This window comes from Mytilus galloprovincialis, chromosome 14, assembly GCF_965363235.1.
Source record: "Mytilus galloprovincialis chromosome 14, xbMytGall1.hap1.1, whole genome shotgun sequence".
NCBI classification, from domain to species: Eukaryota; Metazoa; Mollusca; class Bivalvia; order Mytilida; family Mytilidae; genus Mytilus; species Mytilus galloprovincialis.
Genome location: NC_134851.1, coordinates 42,022,570 through 42,038,562, shown reverse-complemented (window position 1 = coordinate 42,038,562; position 15,993 = coordinate 42,022,570). Strand labels below are relative to the sequence as shown.

Below are 15,993 nucleotides of genomic sequence, written 5' to 3'. Positions count from 1 at the left end.
TTATATGAATTTTAAACTGTAGGAATGTTGACTGTCGCTGTCAATGACGATATATAAATACAAGCACATGTTACAGATCTTTTTATTATATCTGTAAAAAATATATATTATTCTAAATTATAAAAATCTTCTCAATCTCAGTCTTGGTGAAATTAAAAACAGGACTCAGTGTAAAGGTTAACTCTAAGGAAGGCAATTCATCAAGTTGGAGTTATATTTGTCATGATCATCAGACACATTGTTTAATAATTCTGATTTTTTTTTCTTTCTTATAGTTTATAGTCATTCTATTTGCTGAACATCTTTCCAAGACAGAGACTACTTGCTGAATTTTCCAATAACATAACAAATTACCCGTAAAATCTGACAGGAATGTGCACCCGATTGGCTAATTACATGATAAAAGATGGCCAGTTTCATTTTTATCATACTGAATGTTCTTTTTGCTTTGTTCATTGTGTTGAATTGTGTTGAATACTATTTGTTGACAATTTAAATGTTCTCATTTTTGTGCATTTGTTGATGGATAATTGTATTATGGGCAATCATACCAATATACTCTAGTATAAGAAACAAAAAGATGATATTTTTTTAATATATTTTATTTATTCATTCAGTCATACAGATACACAAATAAACATCAAAACATATAAACCTTCTTCATACATACAACATACACAAACCATTCATATATACATTTCGTTCATACATGTAGGACATTCATCTTATATACATTTTTTAAATTAACAATCTCGTACGTTTTCTCTCATATGCTCTTGTAAAAGAAAAGAAAAGAAGTACATTTGGTCTTTGTTATAGAGAAATGTTTCATTGACAATAATACCATGTCATCTTATTTCTAATAAAAATACGTATATAAAAATAATTTGTGACGTGTTTATAAAAGAAAAGAAGTACATTTGGTCTTTGTTAGAGAACTGTTTCATTGACAATCATACCATGTCATCATATTTCTATAAACCAAAAAAAATACATATATATAAATAATTTCTGACATTGGGTCTATAAGTCACTTTCAAAAGCATAAAATCATATATAATACATTTCTTTATATCAATTATAATTATACCTTAACAGTATACGAAAACCCGTCACTGCTGACTAGCTTCTTGGCTCTTTTCATTGTACCGTTCTCCACTACCTCGAACGTTACCGGTATGTCTTCTACAAAAGAGTCGGACAGCTCTGGATCTTCAATATCACTGAAAATAATGAAAATTAAATTAGAGATATTATCTTGATGGCTTTAACAGTCTCATCACATACAAACATAAAAAAAGAGATTTAAAACATTTTTTCACACCTTTATAAGTTGGGTCTATAAGTCACTTTCAAATCATAAAACATAGAAGATCGATTTAGTAAATGTTTAGTTGAATGCATAATAAATTAATATTTATAATAAAAAAAACTGGAAATATTCAGATTGACCATGAAGTAACCTTTTTATAATCATCAATAAATAAAAGTTTTACAATATAAACCAGTTAAAAAATACTTCTTTTGCCTGAAAATAACATTATTAACTTTAAAATAATGTATTAGTTATAATTACCTCTCAACAACTGGATTTTCTTCTGCTACCTCAAGTGTAATGTCAAAAGAGTGGTCTGGAAGCGTATCATCAAGTGGTTGTGGAGATGCTGGTGGTGGTGATGGTGGTGCTGGATGTTGAAGAGAAGCTGGTGCTGGTGGTGGTGATGGTGGGGGTGATGTTGGTGCTGGTGATGGTGGTGGTGGTGCTTCTAATACTTCTGGAGCCTAAACGAAAAACATATGTATTAAAGTCGTGAAACAAAATATAATTGTGTATTTTTGCACAAAAGAAAAAGTAAAGAAAAAACGTCAAATATAATATCATATTATAAAAAATATTGTCAAAATATATAAATTCACATTAATATTTGTAACATTGTTTGATAATTGGCAATCACATAAACTAATTAAAGGATTAACACTTCCGTAATTTGTTTACTTTGCATTAAACAGAGACACGCGCCCAATGATTGGATTAATATGATTTATGATCGGTCTTTTATAGGTAATCATACATTGTCATAAGTAGCGGTTTGAGAACTTTGGCATAACAGCACTTATTCGGACTAATAGTCAACCACAAAAAATGAAACATTTATGTTGAATACAATTTTTCTTCTAATACAAAATAATAAAGAAACGATAAGAAATTAAACAATTCTGTCGAACACACAATATTTAAAGAAATAATACAATAACGTATCAGTCATTCCCAAAAAATGGGTACAATTCGAATGTAGACACTGTTAAAAAATAAATTTCAACTGAGCAGAGAGAGAGTGTTGTTTTCTTCTGTGTACCCATTTTTTGGGAATGACTGGATACATATGAGGGGGAGGACAGGGGTAAGGGGGACAGGGAGAAAGGGGGTAGGAGAAAGGAGAACGGGGTGGGAGAAAGGAGAAAGGGGGTAGGAGAAAGGAGAGGAAGGTTGGGAGAAGGAGAAAAAGTTGGAGAAAGGAGAACAAATAAAATATCTCTCCTTTTAAAAAATGATCTAATATTTCAAGAAAAAATATCTCAAAAGGAGATGTTTTATTCTAATTGGAGAAAGGAGAAAGGAGAAGAGGGATGGGAGAAGGGAGAAGGGTACCCCCCTGTCCTCCCCCTCGTATATGTACCTCAACCTCCATATCTTGTGGTATGAGGACACATTCTACACAGTGGAAGATGATGTCGACTTCTTCATTGACCATCAGGCGGTAATCAGTAATTGATATACCTGAAATAACAAAAAATTAAAATATAACATATATTTCTTTACAGTCAAGTAATATTAATACACTGATAAAAAGATTAAAGGCCGTAGTGAGGTGACCTATAGTTGTAAATTTCTGTATCATTTGGACTCTGATGGATAGTTGTCTCATTGGGAATCATACCGCAATCATACCACATCTTCTTTTTATATCTATTAATTGATACCTATTGTCCATTTATTGGACAAATGTGTAATGCAAATAACACTTAATAAAGATTTAATTCTTATCGTAACCCAAATTAAAGTAAAACGAAATGTATCAAATATGACCGAAAGTACGAAATATGATTCAAAGGAAAAACTAAATTAATAATAAATTTGTAAATACCTGTATTGCAAAGCGTGTGTTGCCATTTATCACAATCTTCACATTGGAGAGCATGTTGTCTTGGTCGGACTTGCTGGTCACATAGCACACAAGGGTACGACATGATGAACAGCAATTTCCCAAATGATGGCCACCGACATTTCTGGTTACTTTTATAAAGCAAGGTCGGTACATCAAAAAGACTGCTCAAACAGCTTGTATTTTTACAAGAATTTCACTACCAAATGTATGTTTTCACTCCGCTTGAACTCAGCTTGGGAGTTGTGTTTTTATAGTGATCTTGAATTGTATTTCCTTTACAATTTCTTGACAAAAGCATAATTAATACTTGTGTTCATCAAAGAGGTAATAATAAGCAATCAACAATCTTCTTAAATTTCCAACTTAATCATTACTTGATTACAGCTGATTACCTTGTTTTATATTTCAGAACTTAACTCATTGTTTTAATTATGACCGAAATTAGTCTCCCATTCGGATATAGTCATTAATATTTGTTCAATTCGTTCTATTTGCTATACGCAAGATATCAAACAATCATTTAGAAAACAATATGATATTTTAATATTTTATTAGATTAAACACATTCATTTACGTAAATATATAATGAGTAAACAAATGATATAACAAAAATTAAGATGAAAAATAATGTAAAAACAGTATAATTTATTTAAAAGTTATAATAACCATCTATAAGTATCAAAATAATTCATCTATAACATTTAAAAAAAAAAAAAAAAAAACAACATGGACGATACGTCTTTACAAAGTATGGCCGTTTTTGTACTATGGCCGTTTCATCTTTTCGGGGTATGGCCGTTTCATCCTATGGCCGTTGCGTCCATGGTCTTGCATCGATTGGAAGAATAAGAAGTCGAAGATTCTCTGAATATTACATAAAATACAATAATTTTAACCAATAATTATATATTAGAATTACTTACAAATTCATTAACAAAATCCGCGTTTTTTTCCAGTCAAGGGACATAATTAATCAAATATACTAATGCAACAAACTAAGTCGGAGAAGGAGCGAAAATCCGAAACAGTACCTTAAAAAACAGAAAATAGTTACACGTGTGTGTCCAAGTGATCAATCTACTTGTTATTTACGAAGAAAAGAAATTTAACTCTAAAAATTGTTGAGATCTTTTAAAAAAAACAAATTGTTACAATAAAGAATGCACAAAAAGTAACCTTGTCTTTAAGGGAGCTACCATTTGATTTTTATGGGGGGGCTAGGATGAAAAATTGTGTCCTGCTTTTTTTTTTAGTTGTAATCTCTGTCCTGCCTTTTTATTTTTTACTCTATTCGGTCCTGCCTTTTTTTTTACTAGTTTATCCTGACTTTTTTTACACAAATTGTCATCCTGCCTTTTTTTTTAACAAGTTTCTCATCCTGCCTTTTTTTTTTACTCAAAACTCCTGTCCTGCCTATTTTTTTCAAATTTCATCCTAGCCCCCCCATAAAAATCAAATGGTAGCTCCCTAAGGGCCTTGCAGGTTCTTGTTACTCCTACCAATCTGCTGATATTTTCAAAATGGCTGCGGAAGACGCGGCCTGATAAATTAATTTAATATTGTGTCAGATTAAATATTCCTGATTTTGCTACGTTAATATTATAGACATATATGCTACAAACAGTTTAAACAGGTTACTCCAAATCAAATAATTGAATTATAATTACCTTTCTGTGTATAATTGCGTGAATTGATTTTCTCTCGTTTTCTTCAAGCTCGCTCTTGCCCACTTAATGAATATGCATTCGTGGTATTCATCCGCAACAACAATTTTTCGACACGTCATTGATATTGAAGATCGTTTGATTAATATACAAATATTTCTAACGACAAAACATTTTCATATTATAAATTTGCATCAAGAAAAATTTAAAAAACTGAGTATCCATTGAAAACATGAATTTAAAAGAAGCGATACGGAATTTTATTCTGCACTATATAGGTCCGCTGGTCTATAATTTCGGTTATTATTCCAAAACTAATTATACATGCATCTCTTTGATCTTTGAAAAGTAGGCGATGGCAATACACCCGAGGCCCCTCAGGGGCCTCTGATGTAAAAACGATAAACAAAAACTAATTTTAAAATACTCCAAGACTTGCCTAAGAATTTCTGTTTGTAGAACTATAAAAGCCTTACCTTCTTATATATACTTAAAAGGACGTTTTCAGTCCAAATGACACAGTCTTTCAATTGTTTAAATTTAAATCTGATCGATTTTTGTAATAATTGTTATGACGTTAGCATATCCATCGAAAAGACATAACCATCTGGCTCGATTGACTTGATTGTCGAAATAAATTAATCATAATTATGCAGAACTTACTTGTCAACTTTGTAATATATGTTTAAAATTTGACATAGATACTTCAAGGTTAGTACATGTTTTAATGGGCGTATGACATTTGCGCCGATTTTTAAAATTTTCATTCTTTCATTTGCGCCGATTTCATTTTTTCATTTGCGCCGATTTTATATTTGCTCCTAATTGGATTTACAGGTAAGTTAACACTTGTACATGTACTATACCGTGCAGGTATATTGGTAAAATCTGTTTATAAACAAAGGTTTTAGTTAATTTTGATTCATATTGTTCTGAACTTTGCTGTAATTGATGGACATATTGCACACTGCAACGAGCCGAGGAGTTTTTGTTTAACCATCGACGGCCATACACATAAGTACGTTAATAGCAAGACAAAGAAAAGATGGATTTCGTTATTGACAATTACAACAAATATAGAAGAGACGAAATCACAAGAAAGGAATATATTAGATATGTTGCCTATAAATACTCAGCAAGAACAGATTTATGATTTTAAGGAGGCTCGAGGGTATAAAAATTTCAGAAAAAAATCAAACATTTGTTTTTCATTACAAATTTTATTTATTTCCTTTTGTAGTTGCTACTTTATCATATGGTACAAAAATCATTCAAAACAATCACTTCGTGTTGGCCCCAGATGACTTTCAAAATGTATACATCATTGAAAAAGTTCCAAATTATCTCCCTTTGGTGGAAAAATGCCATTTTTTGGCTCTAAAATTGAAATATCTTTTTCAACTCATCGGTGACCTATCTTTTTTAATATAATTTCCATATAAGCTGTACTTAAACTAAATTATTGTAAAATTTTAGCGATTTCTGTAATAAATTTCTTTTTTTTTATTTCGATATTAAATACCTTTATTTCTCCTATTACTTCAACAGAAAAAAAAACACCTTTACAAAAATGTGCTTCTTTCGAAGGCAGATTGTGAGCGAAAATGAACGGTGACCCCACTTTTTTATTTTATTTTTCTATTAACTATAAGATAAAGTTCATTTATAGAAAAAATATAGAGAAATCCTATATATAAATGATTTAGACCCGCGAACCCCCTTAATGTATTCCGTTTTTATGGATTTGAATGCTGTAAATAGATTTTCAATTCGTCATTTTAGTATAAACTAGAGTACTTTTATCTAAAGTTTTTACTTCTTGATTTTAAAGTATGTGAATATAGTGTACAACTGGATGACAGAAGAGGTCTAAAATGATAAATGAAAAATAACATGACTTGGATGGAGAGTTGTCTCATTTGCACTCATACCACATCTTCTTATATCTATTCACCTGTAATTAACCTGTAATTTACCTGAAAAAAATCGGCGCAAATGAAAACAAAAATCGGCGCAAATGAAATGCAGATCGGCGCAAATGCAAAACGCCGGTTTTAATAGCGAGTATAATAGCGAAAAAAAGGAAACGGGATATTCGTTTTTTGAATTAAAGGATACTAGTTGAGTATTTGTTAATTGCACTTTTGTGAGCTATCGTACGACAATCAACTCTGAGCAAAGTACAAGTACACAGCCACTTCCGGTCAGAGTCGGACGCGAAGAGACAGTGCCACACTCTCTACACACCTAGAACTCTTGCAACAAATATTTGAGGCGTCAACAGATTGCCTGTTACAAGGCAAAATTTCTGTCCCTATCTAATATACCACCTTTTCCTAGTGTAAGTATTAATTTCCCGACCTTTATTCCGAACGGCCTCTACTACAGGACCTACCTATTGTATTTAATGTTAATTTGTTCTCGTCCTGAACCGTATGGAATATTTGCCACTTGAAGTTAGGGACGACATCAAAAAATCAATGAAGGATAAAAAACTTAATTCAAATAGTTTTGGGGAGGGGGTAAAAATTGCTGCAAGTTTTGTTTAATTGACATCGATTTTATATATATCCTTATTCGTCAATCAATTTTTCCCAAATTAAGTTAAGAGGGGGGTATGGGGGTCAGTGAAAAACTATATGAATTAAGTTTTTTATCCATCATCGAACTTTTGATGTTGTCCCTTAAGCAACCATCTACCAATTATCTGAAATTGTCCAATTTAAATAAAAAATTATAAACAAACTGATATTTCAGCTCACTCAGGTAAAGGTGATCTACGGTAAGTTGGATTTTGCTATTTTTATGTCCCTTCTGGTCATGTAGCTCTTCAAACTCCGAAACAGTGGTGACGTTGCTTCGCTAAAAGTCAACGTAGCGTAGTATAGAGCACGTAACCGCTGTTTCGGAGTTCGATAGCAGGGCCGTAACTAGCCTCTTCTAATAGTGAGGCAAAAAATATTCGCCTTGCGGAGCGAGGCGAAAAAATTTTGACTAGGGATTTGGGGCCGCTCACGGAGAAAATGCTCTGAGAAAAATTACGAAAAATCGTGCATTCTGAAAGTTTCCCGGAATCTTTCTGACATTAAAACGCAATCAATTGTTTGCTATTTTCCGACAATAATCTGGTCTCAAAACAAAATAGATTCATTGTGATTTAAGACTTTTAGGTTTTATGGAAAACATTAAAAGACTGATATGTAGGATAATCAAAAATCGTAATTCTCATAATCATTAATACAGGATCTGTCTGTCTGTTTTTGTCTTAATCGTATTGTGCTTAGACTATGGTTATTTTTTATGACTAGATTTAAATATAGTGACAGATTGTACTTTAAGTACCATGCAGTACTGCTTCAGTCGACACTAAGGACTATCTTGACCCTGTTTTACGGTATTATTGATTCTTTTATTGTTAAAGATCCTCCAGCAACTTTTTCCAAATTATTTGAATCGGGCCAATTAGTGACCTTACTTTAATTTAAACCATGTCAGCTTTCTAGTTTTATCTACCCCCCCCCCCCCCCTCCCCCCTCAAAAAAAAAGAAAAAAGAAAAGCCAGTTATGTATTCTTTGATATAAAGTTTTATTCCCCATGCAGAAACGACCATTTTTTTTCTGTGTCTTGTAGCATCGTATATTCTTAAAATATTTTCTCGCACAATATCTGGACATCGGTGGGCATGCAACATTGCAAAACCACACGTTAACAAATGAAAATCATCACTCAGACTATAGTCAACTCATAAAGTAGGACAATAAATGAACAAAAGACAAACCGGGACAGCCACACAGAAGTACAAACAATAGACCATCAACTCTGAAAACTAAAAGTAAAATAGAAACACGGATCACGAAAAACATGCAGGGGCGACACCAGAGAGTGAAGAGAACTTGCTTCTTGCTCAACACTTTCCGTGAAAAAAATTTGATATTAAGACAAACTTTTATTTAAGTTTTTTTTGTTGTTGAAATTTCTAACATGAGGCTTTTGCCTCATTTGCCTCAATGTAGTTACGGCCCTGGATAGCTCTTCAACTGTTTCGATTCTTATACATCCTCGGCTTTCAAATATTCAGCTTTGAGCGTTCCGGATGTAGGTAAATCCGGAAAAGTGCTTCGGACTGATGAAATCAAGTGCTGTTTTAATTTTGTATTGGATATTCCATTCAATTCAAATGTAAATGTCAATGGGAAATAGTACATGGGCGTATAAAGTGGTTTTCTTTTGTTATTGTAATTTTATAATTGGGGTGGAGGCCCCATGTAGTAAAATCAGGGGCGTAGCTTACGTTGAGGCAACCACCTCGGTAAAAAAAAATATTTTCCTTCACTGTATTTTCTTTTAAATGATTATTGCGGCAAACTGGCTACTAAACAATAATGTAGCAACTTGTTATGTCTTGTTGGCGCGGTTATTGATTCATACCCTTTACGAATTATTCAAGACTTATGGGAACATTTGAATTAATTGTCCCTCTTCTACTTGGAAATACCCTTTATGGTAGTTTTCTGTAATTCAAGTTTGTCAGAGTAAAAGGAAATCGACAACAGATTTATTTTGTCCTACCCCATTGTAAGCGAAAACAGTGAGTAGAATAGACGAGGATGCAACTCACGAGTCACCCGATCATATCACTTTACCATTGAATAAGGTCAATTAGTTAATTTTGTGTCAGAATAATTTTTAGTATATGAGGGCCTGGATGAGGTTTTAAGAAAACAGAAAAATCGGCCCTGAAATCAATTTAAATTTAAAAGAATGTGGATTTAAAATGGTGCTAAATTATAAAATAAAGGGAAATCAAATTATGGGCGATAATGATTAAAAAATGAATTTTTGATAATCCCATTCTAAGCATTCAAACCCTCATTTATAACCGTTTACATGTTCCCCTACGACTATATGTTCATTGACTTTGGTACTAAACAAAGCAAAATATGCATTTATATATTATAGTGCACAGAAAATAATTTATATGTTGTGGTTCTCAAGTTTTATTCTCGCTATTTTAAATACCTAGTACGTTTTCATAAGCAGGGAATTTAAAATATTCAAAGGAATCACTAATTCCAGAGAAATATGTCTGTTAGTTAATACATAAAGTCAGTTTATATATAAAAAAAAAATCAACCAAATACTGTTCATTTATAATGAAGACTTCCGAATAAAGTAAATGTTACTTATTCGCCGGTTATCATGTTCATCGAGAAGGAAAAAAAAAAAAAAACGTTAAAAATCATTCAATTTGTAATTTCAAGACCTTCGAAGGACTACACTACTAAAACAAGTGCCGTGCTACACTCTACATGTAACATATGTTTTTCTCATAGTTTATCCTGAAATTCGTTTGTTCAATCCAGCTGTCATTTTGTGGTGATTATATATATAATTCGTTGATTCGTGACCTACGACCAAATAAATGATCATCACAAAACTTATTACAAAAAAAACCTTAATATTTGCGTTTTTTTTTTTTTTCTGTATTGAACATTTTGTATATAGGTTTCTTCTATCCACCGAGTAAGGTCATGATTTCTTGTGATAATACCTGTGAGGTACAGCCAACTATATCCGAGTGTACTACGACTTGGAAATATATTGGGAGCCATTAGGCACTTGAGCTGGCTTTCTGCTGGGAAGATTATGTCAATATATATATATGTTCCTGCTTTCTGTAACTGCTAGCAAGTCAGGAAACTGACTTTTCATTGGTTGTCTAATGTGATACCTTAATTCACGTATTTTGTTATATTTATAGCTTTGAGTATAGATAGTAAGGCACATAATAAACATTATTATGATGAAATAACATTGAACAGCAACTATTTTTAACGATTTTTTCTTGTTCAAATTGTAAAAACCTCTATAGCTTCGGGGTGTGCGCCCCCCCCCCCCCCCCTGACCCCCTGCCTCGGTATAAACAGAAGGCAAGCTACGCCACTGAGAATATTTGTGTTTCTTGTGATTTTTTCTGATTTTTCACTGCTATTCATTAGTTTTGGATTACCCTTTGTTCCCTCAGGAGTTCGCTTCTGTAATTTTAAGGAATGGCTGTAATATTTTTTTTCTGTCTATGAAGAAATAACATAGAAAATGTGGTGCACACTAATTAACCCGCGTAGCGGTTTATTTAAAAGTGTGCACCGCATCTTTTTTTTAGGTTATTTCGAATAGACAGAAAAAATATTACATTTATTCCTTATAATTTAATTATAAATTCCATATTTAAGGAGTAAATCATGACAAAAACATTGATGACGTCACGGTCACATGACACAATATGTATATGCGCTGATAGACAAAAACCTGTCAGATAATCAGAAGACGTGTAACATCCAAAATTGAAGTATTACTGGCTGTACAAACAAAGGTATAACATGAAATGAAATTGAAAAGATTATGAGTCCCCTATACTCGGTTCGATAGACCGTTTGAGAAAGCACACAGTGAATTCATATATGTATCGTAATGACTTACTTGACTTAATCCACTTCGTCTCAAGGGGGGCATAGGTTGAATACAGTTTTTTGGCCTTCCCCTTTTTCGATGATCTCTTTGGGGGTTCCATTCTAGGGCCTGCTTGTTGATGTGTGTGTCTTTTTTTTCTGAGACTCATTGTTGGATATTTTGTTTGGCCATCTGATGTTGAGGATGTTTCTCAAATATTTATGGACAAAAGTTTGGATTGATTTTTATAGATGCAGCTGTTTCTCTCCAGGTTTCTGATCCGTATAAAAGTGTCAATCAGAGGCGGATTTTCAAATACCTACTACAAAATCTGGAACCTCAAAATTTTTGCAGTGATATTAAAGCTTTTGATTTGTATACGCCGTCTCTTGAAACAGGGCTTTTGCTATAGCAGTATGATTATTAGAACAAAATATCCCTGTTTTATGGTCATTAAAAACCTTAGGTTGCGAAGAACCACACAGATTCCAACAACATATATACTGAAGATGATATCATACAAATGTTGGACTTTTTGATCGACAACATATATTTGGAGTTTGGTATATTGATATTTCAGGAGACAATCGGTATTCCAATAAATACTTATTGTGCACTCCTACGGGAAGAATTGTTATGTATTCATATGAAGCAGAATTCATACAGAACCTTCTTCAAGACAAAAAGAAAAAGCGTCTTTCAAACTTCCACTTTCAGATACATTGCAGTGGCGGATCCAGGGGGGTCCGGGGGTTGGAACCCCCTTTTTTGGACGATCAATGCATTTGAATGGGGACATGTAGTTGGGACCCCCCCCCCTTTTTGTCCTGGGTTAGGAACCCCCCTTTCTAAAATGGCTGGATCCGCCCCTGCATTGATGAAGTCCTGTCACTCAATGACCCACATATCTATGAGTGCTTGTATCTCAAATATCCCAGTGAGCTTGGTATTAAGCTTAAGTATACTACCAACAATAGAAGGTATAAAAATAAGAAGATGTGGTATGATTGCCGATGAAACAACTCTCCACAAGAGACAAAATGACACAGAAATTAACAACTATAGGTCACCATATGACCTTCAATAATGAGCAAACCTTTGGAGTGCTTGATATCGTAATTTTATTTTCGATATTGAAAAGTATGAACGACTTTAACTTAAAATCAAAGACAAATGTGATGATTTCAACTTTCTAATTGTGAACTTCCACATGTTCCGATTGACTCATTTAGAACTGTTCTACAGTCCTGACTGATTTAGTCACTTCTGCTGACAGTTCTACGATTAGAAGTGATTTGGACAGTTCTACCTAGAACTGATTTAGACAGTTCTACCCTAGAACTGATCCTGACAGTTCTACCTAGACCTGATTTAGTCAGTTCTACCTAGAACTGATTCTGACAGTTCTACTTAGAACAGTTCTAGGACAGGTTAGAACAGTTCTATGACAGAATATTCTGACAGTTCTAATGAGAGGTTAGAAGTGATCTCCACTACTACCGCTTTCCCTGCATACTCTAACGGTCGGACTAGTTATCATTGTTACCTCCCTTATTAATGTATTATCATTTTGAACTTACTTCAAATAAAGCATTGCCCTTTCCTGGATCTTGATATCTATATCTTTAACGGGAAGCATACTACTAAAATTTACGATAAAAGAGATGATTTTTTTCTTCCCTATTATCAATTATCCATTTTAAGATGTCGACTTTCCCTTGGCATCATCTTATAGTGTTTATATATTTCAATTTGTTTGATTCGCTCGTGTATGTAACAACGTATTTGATTTTAACGATAGAAATATCTGTATTATTGAAAAATAATTACACCAGGGTTTTCGATATCACACATCTTGTCAAAACTTTTACTAAATTTTATTATCGGTACAAGGACGTCAACTTTAACGTTCTGGTACCGGTGTTTTACATCTAATATTTTATGGTAATATTCTATACAAAGTACACAAATGTCGTTATTCACCTCAACAGCTAACCAGACCTTTAAGGTTGCACTTCTGTAAATATAGACAATGAATTTTCCAATTGGAACTCCTTTTACGGCTAAAACTGTGCCACTTTTACTATAAAGTTTCGTAAAACATTTATATGCCCCGAACTTCTTAAGAGTTTAAATTCATACTTAAATTCATTTGTGATCTTTAAAACATATCCGTTTTACTGTTTTTGTTTTAAGACATCAAAAACGATACGGTAGCCTATAATTGATTACATCCACTTCATTTGACCTTTGTTGGATAGTTGTCTCATTGGCAATCATAACACATCTCCTCATTTTTATAAAACTATGGCAGAAAACCACGAAAATACAAACAAGTCCACAACACACTACCTAGAAAACTAATGACGGAGATGACAACTCGAATCCTACCAAAAGTCGGTGTTGATCTCACGTGATCAGGAGTTACCAGATCTTTTTTTCGGGAATAGCGACCACATATAAGTAAGGTGTTATTCACCTTCCCTTTACTTGTGCATGTGTTCTTGTTTATATTTATAATGCCGATATTCACCAGTTAATTGCTTTATAAAATGCAGCTTATTGGAATTAAGTGAGAGGTCTAACTAGCTATAAAACAAGGGTTGATCCACCATTTTCTACATAAGGAAATGCCTGTACCAAGTTAGGAATATGACAGTGGTTCCATTCGTTTGATGTGTTTGAGTTTTTGATTTTGCCGTTTGATAAAGGGCTAACCGTTGAATTTCCCTTGGAGTTCGATTTTTTTTTTTTATATATATATATATTTATTGTAGGATTGCCTATGATATGTTTTGTTTCCCACTGATATATATTTTAACAAAGGGATTGTTTTATGCGGAAAAAAAAACAAGGATAACATATTTTTATGCATCTGTCCCAAGTCAGGGATCTGGCCAATGACTGTCTGTAGTTACATTTAAGCGTGTTGTGTCCTTTATTTAAAGAGGAAAGCGTTGGTAGGCTAGAAGATAAACTACTTCACCCATTAGGCGACAATTGTCTATTGTAGACCGTATGGTGACCTAACGATATCGTTTATGTTTTATAAAAATAAGATGTGGTATGATTGTAAGTGGGGTCAAATGACGTTGGACTAAGCAATTATAGGTCACCGTATGGCCTTCAACAATGAGCAGAAACCCATAACGCACAGCAAGCTATAATAGGTTCCGAAATGAAAAATTGAAAATAATTTAAACATAAACTGTTATCACAGAGATATGTCTCGCTTTTTTGGTAATTTCTATAATGCAAATGTTGAAATTAAAATAGCAACACTTTTCCATGTAAGTTTTGCAAATATTCAGTTAATGAACCATGATTGAAGTTATTTTGCTGAATAATCTCCATGGAAATGAGATGTGCCAATGCTAATACAACTGCATACCACATACCATTGACTTATCATAAGTAGTTCCCTTTAAACAAACATAAACACAAACTAAATACATGTAAATTAAGCAACATTTCAAAGTTAATAAACCATAACTGAGGTGGCAGGGTCAAATATTCTCCATTGTAATGAGATGTACCAATGCTAATACAACTGCATACCAAATATATATAAGACCTACCACCAGTGGTTCCCCATAAACCGACCTAATCACAAACTAATACATAAAAATTAAGCAAAAATTTCAAAGTCAATAGACCATGACGGAGGGGGCGGGGCCAAATAATCTCCATGGTAATGAGATGTGCCAATGCTTATACAACTGCATACCAAATATCTTTAACTTACCACTAGTGGTTCACCATAAACTAGACCTATTCATAAACTAATACATTTTTCACGCCGCCGCCGACGCTGGAAACAGCATACTTGTCTCGCTTTTTGATTCCGTCAAGCGAGACAAAAACCTATCGATTTATGTACAAACAACAAACATAAAACAAATATGAAATACAGCAACAGACGAAAACCACTGAATTACAGGCTCCTGACATTGGGAAGACATATACAGAACTAGGCGGGTTTAAACCTGTTAGCTGGCGCCAAACTCTTCCCTAAAACTCGTATAGTGGTGAAACAGAACAACACATGAGCAAACTGTACCAAACATTAAACAAACACAAATATAGTGACAGCAACAAACGGCAACCAATCGATTACAGATTCCTGACTTAGGATAGGCACACTTGTTTTTTGGGATGACCAGAATATTTTTTGATTTATATCAATAAACAACATAAAAAGGCGGGTTATCTCCCTTGCAACAAACGGGTATCTCAGTCATCCTAAGCTTGTTGTCTCTCAGAGCCAAACAAATAAATGACAGAAAACCAGTCTAATGTTGACCTCAGGATATATCATTCGTCACAACTCGTCTGATTCCGTACCTCATCTAACGGATAGAAGGAGAGTAGCGGAGTCCCCCGAGGATTGCCGATTGCAGGATATCTCATTCGTCACAACTCGGCCGATTCCGTACCTCATCTAACGGATAGAAGGAGAGTAGCGGAGTCACCCGAGGATTGCCGATTGATGAGTGTATCATTCGTCACAACTCGGCCGATTCCGTACCTCATCTAACGGATAGAAGGAGAGTAGCGGAGTCCCCCGAGGATTGCCGATTGCAGGATATCTCATTCGTCACAACTCGGCCGATTCCGTACCTCATCTAACGGATAGAAGGAGAGTAGCGGAGTCCCCCGAGGATTGCCGATTGCAGGATATCTCTTTTATTTGTCTGTTGGGATGATCTCA

The 15,993-nt window shown here is 33.7% G+C and overlaps 1 protein-coding gene across 2 annotated transcripts; it reads right to left on the bottom strand.

The window, feature by feature from the left end:
- Positions 1 to 621: 621 nt before the first annotated feature.
- LOC143058925 (uncharacterized) lies at positions 622 to 4,297 on the bottom strand. 2 transcript variants are annotated; one of them, XM_076232398.1, is made up of 4 exons: positions 3,147 to 3,971; positions 2,679 to 2,779; positions 1,577 to 1,782; positions 629 to 1,223 (listed from the first exon to the last, which is right to left on the bottom strand). In XM_076232398.1, exons 1-4 carry the CDS (start codon positions 3,247 to 3,249, stop codon positions 1,085 to 1,087), a joined length of 549 nt encoding a protein of 182 aa, XP_076088513.1. In that variant the 5' UTR covers positions 3,250 to 3,971; the 3' UTR covers positions 629 to 1,084. The 2 variants fall into 2 exon arrangements, with proteins under 2 accessions (XP_076088514.1, XP_076088513.1); XM_076232399.1 differs by lacking the exon at positions 2,679 to 2,779 and having other exon boundaries at positions 622 to 1,223; positions 3,147 to 4,297.
- Between the last annotated feature and the right edge of the window lie 11,696 nt (positions 4,298 to 15,993).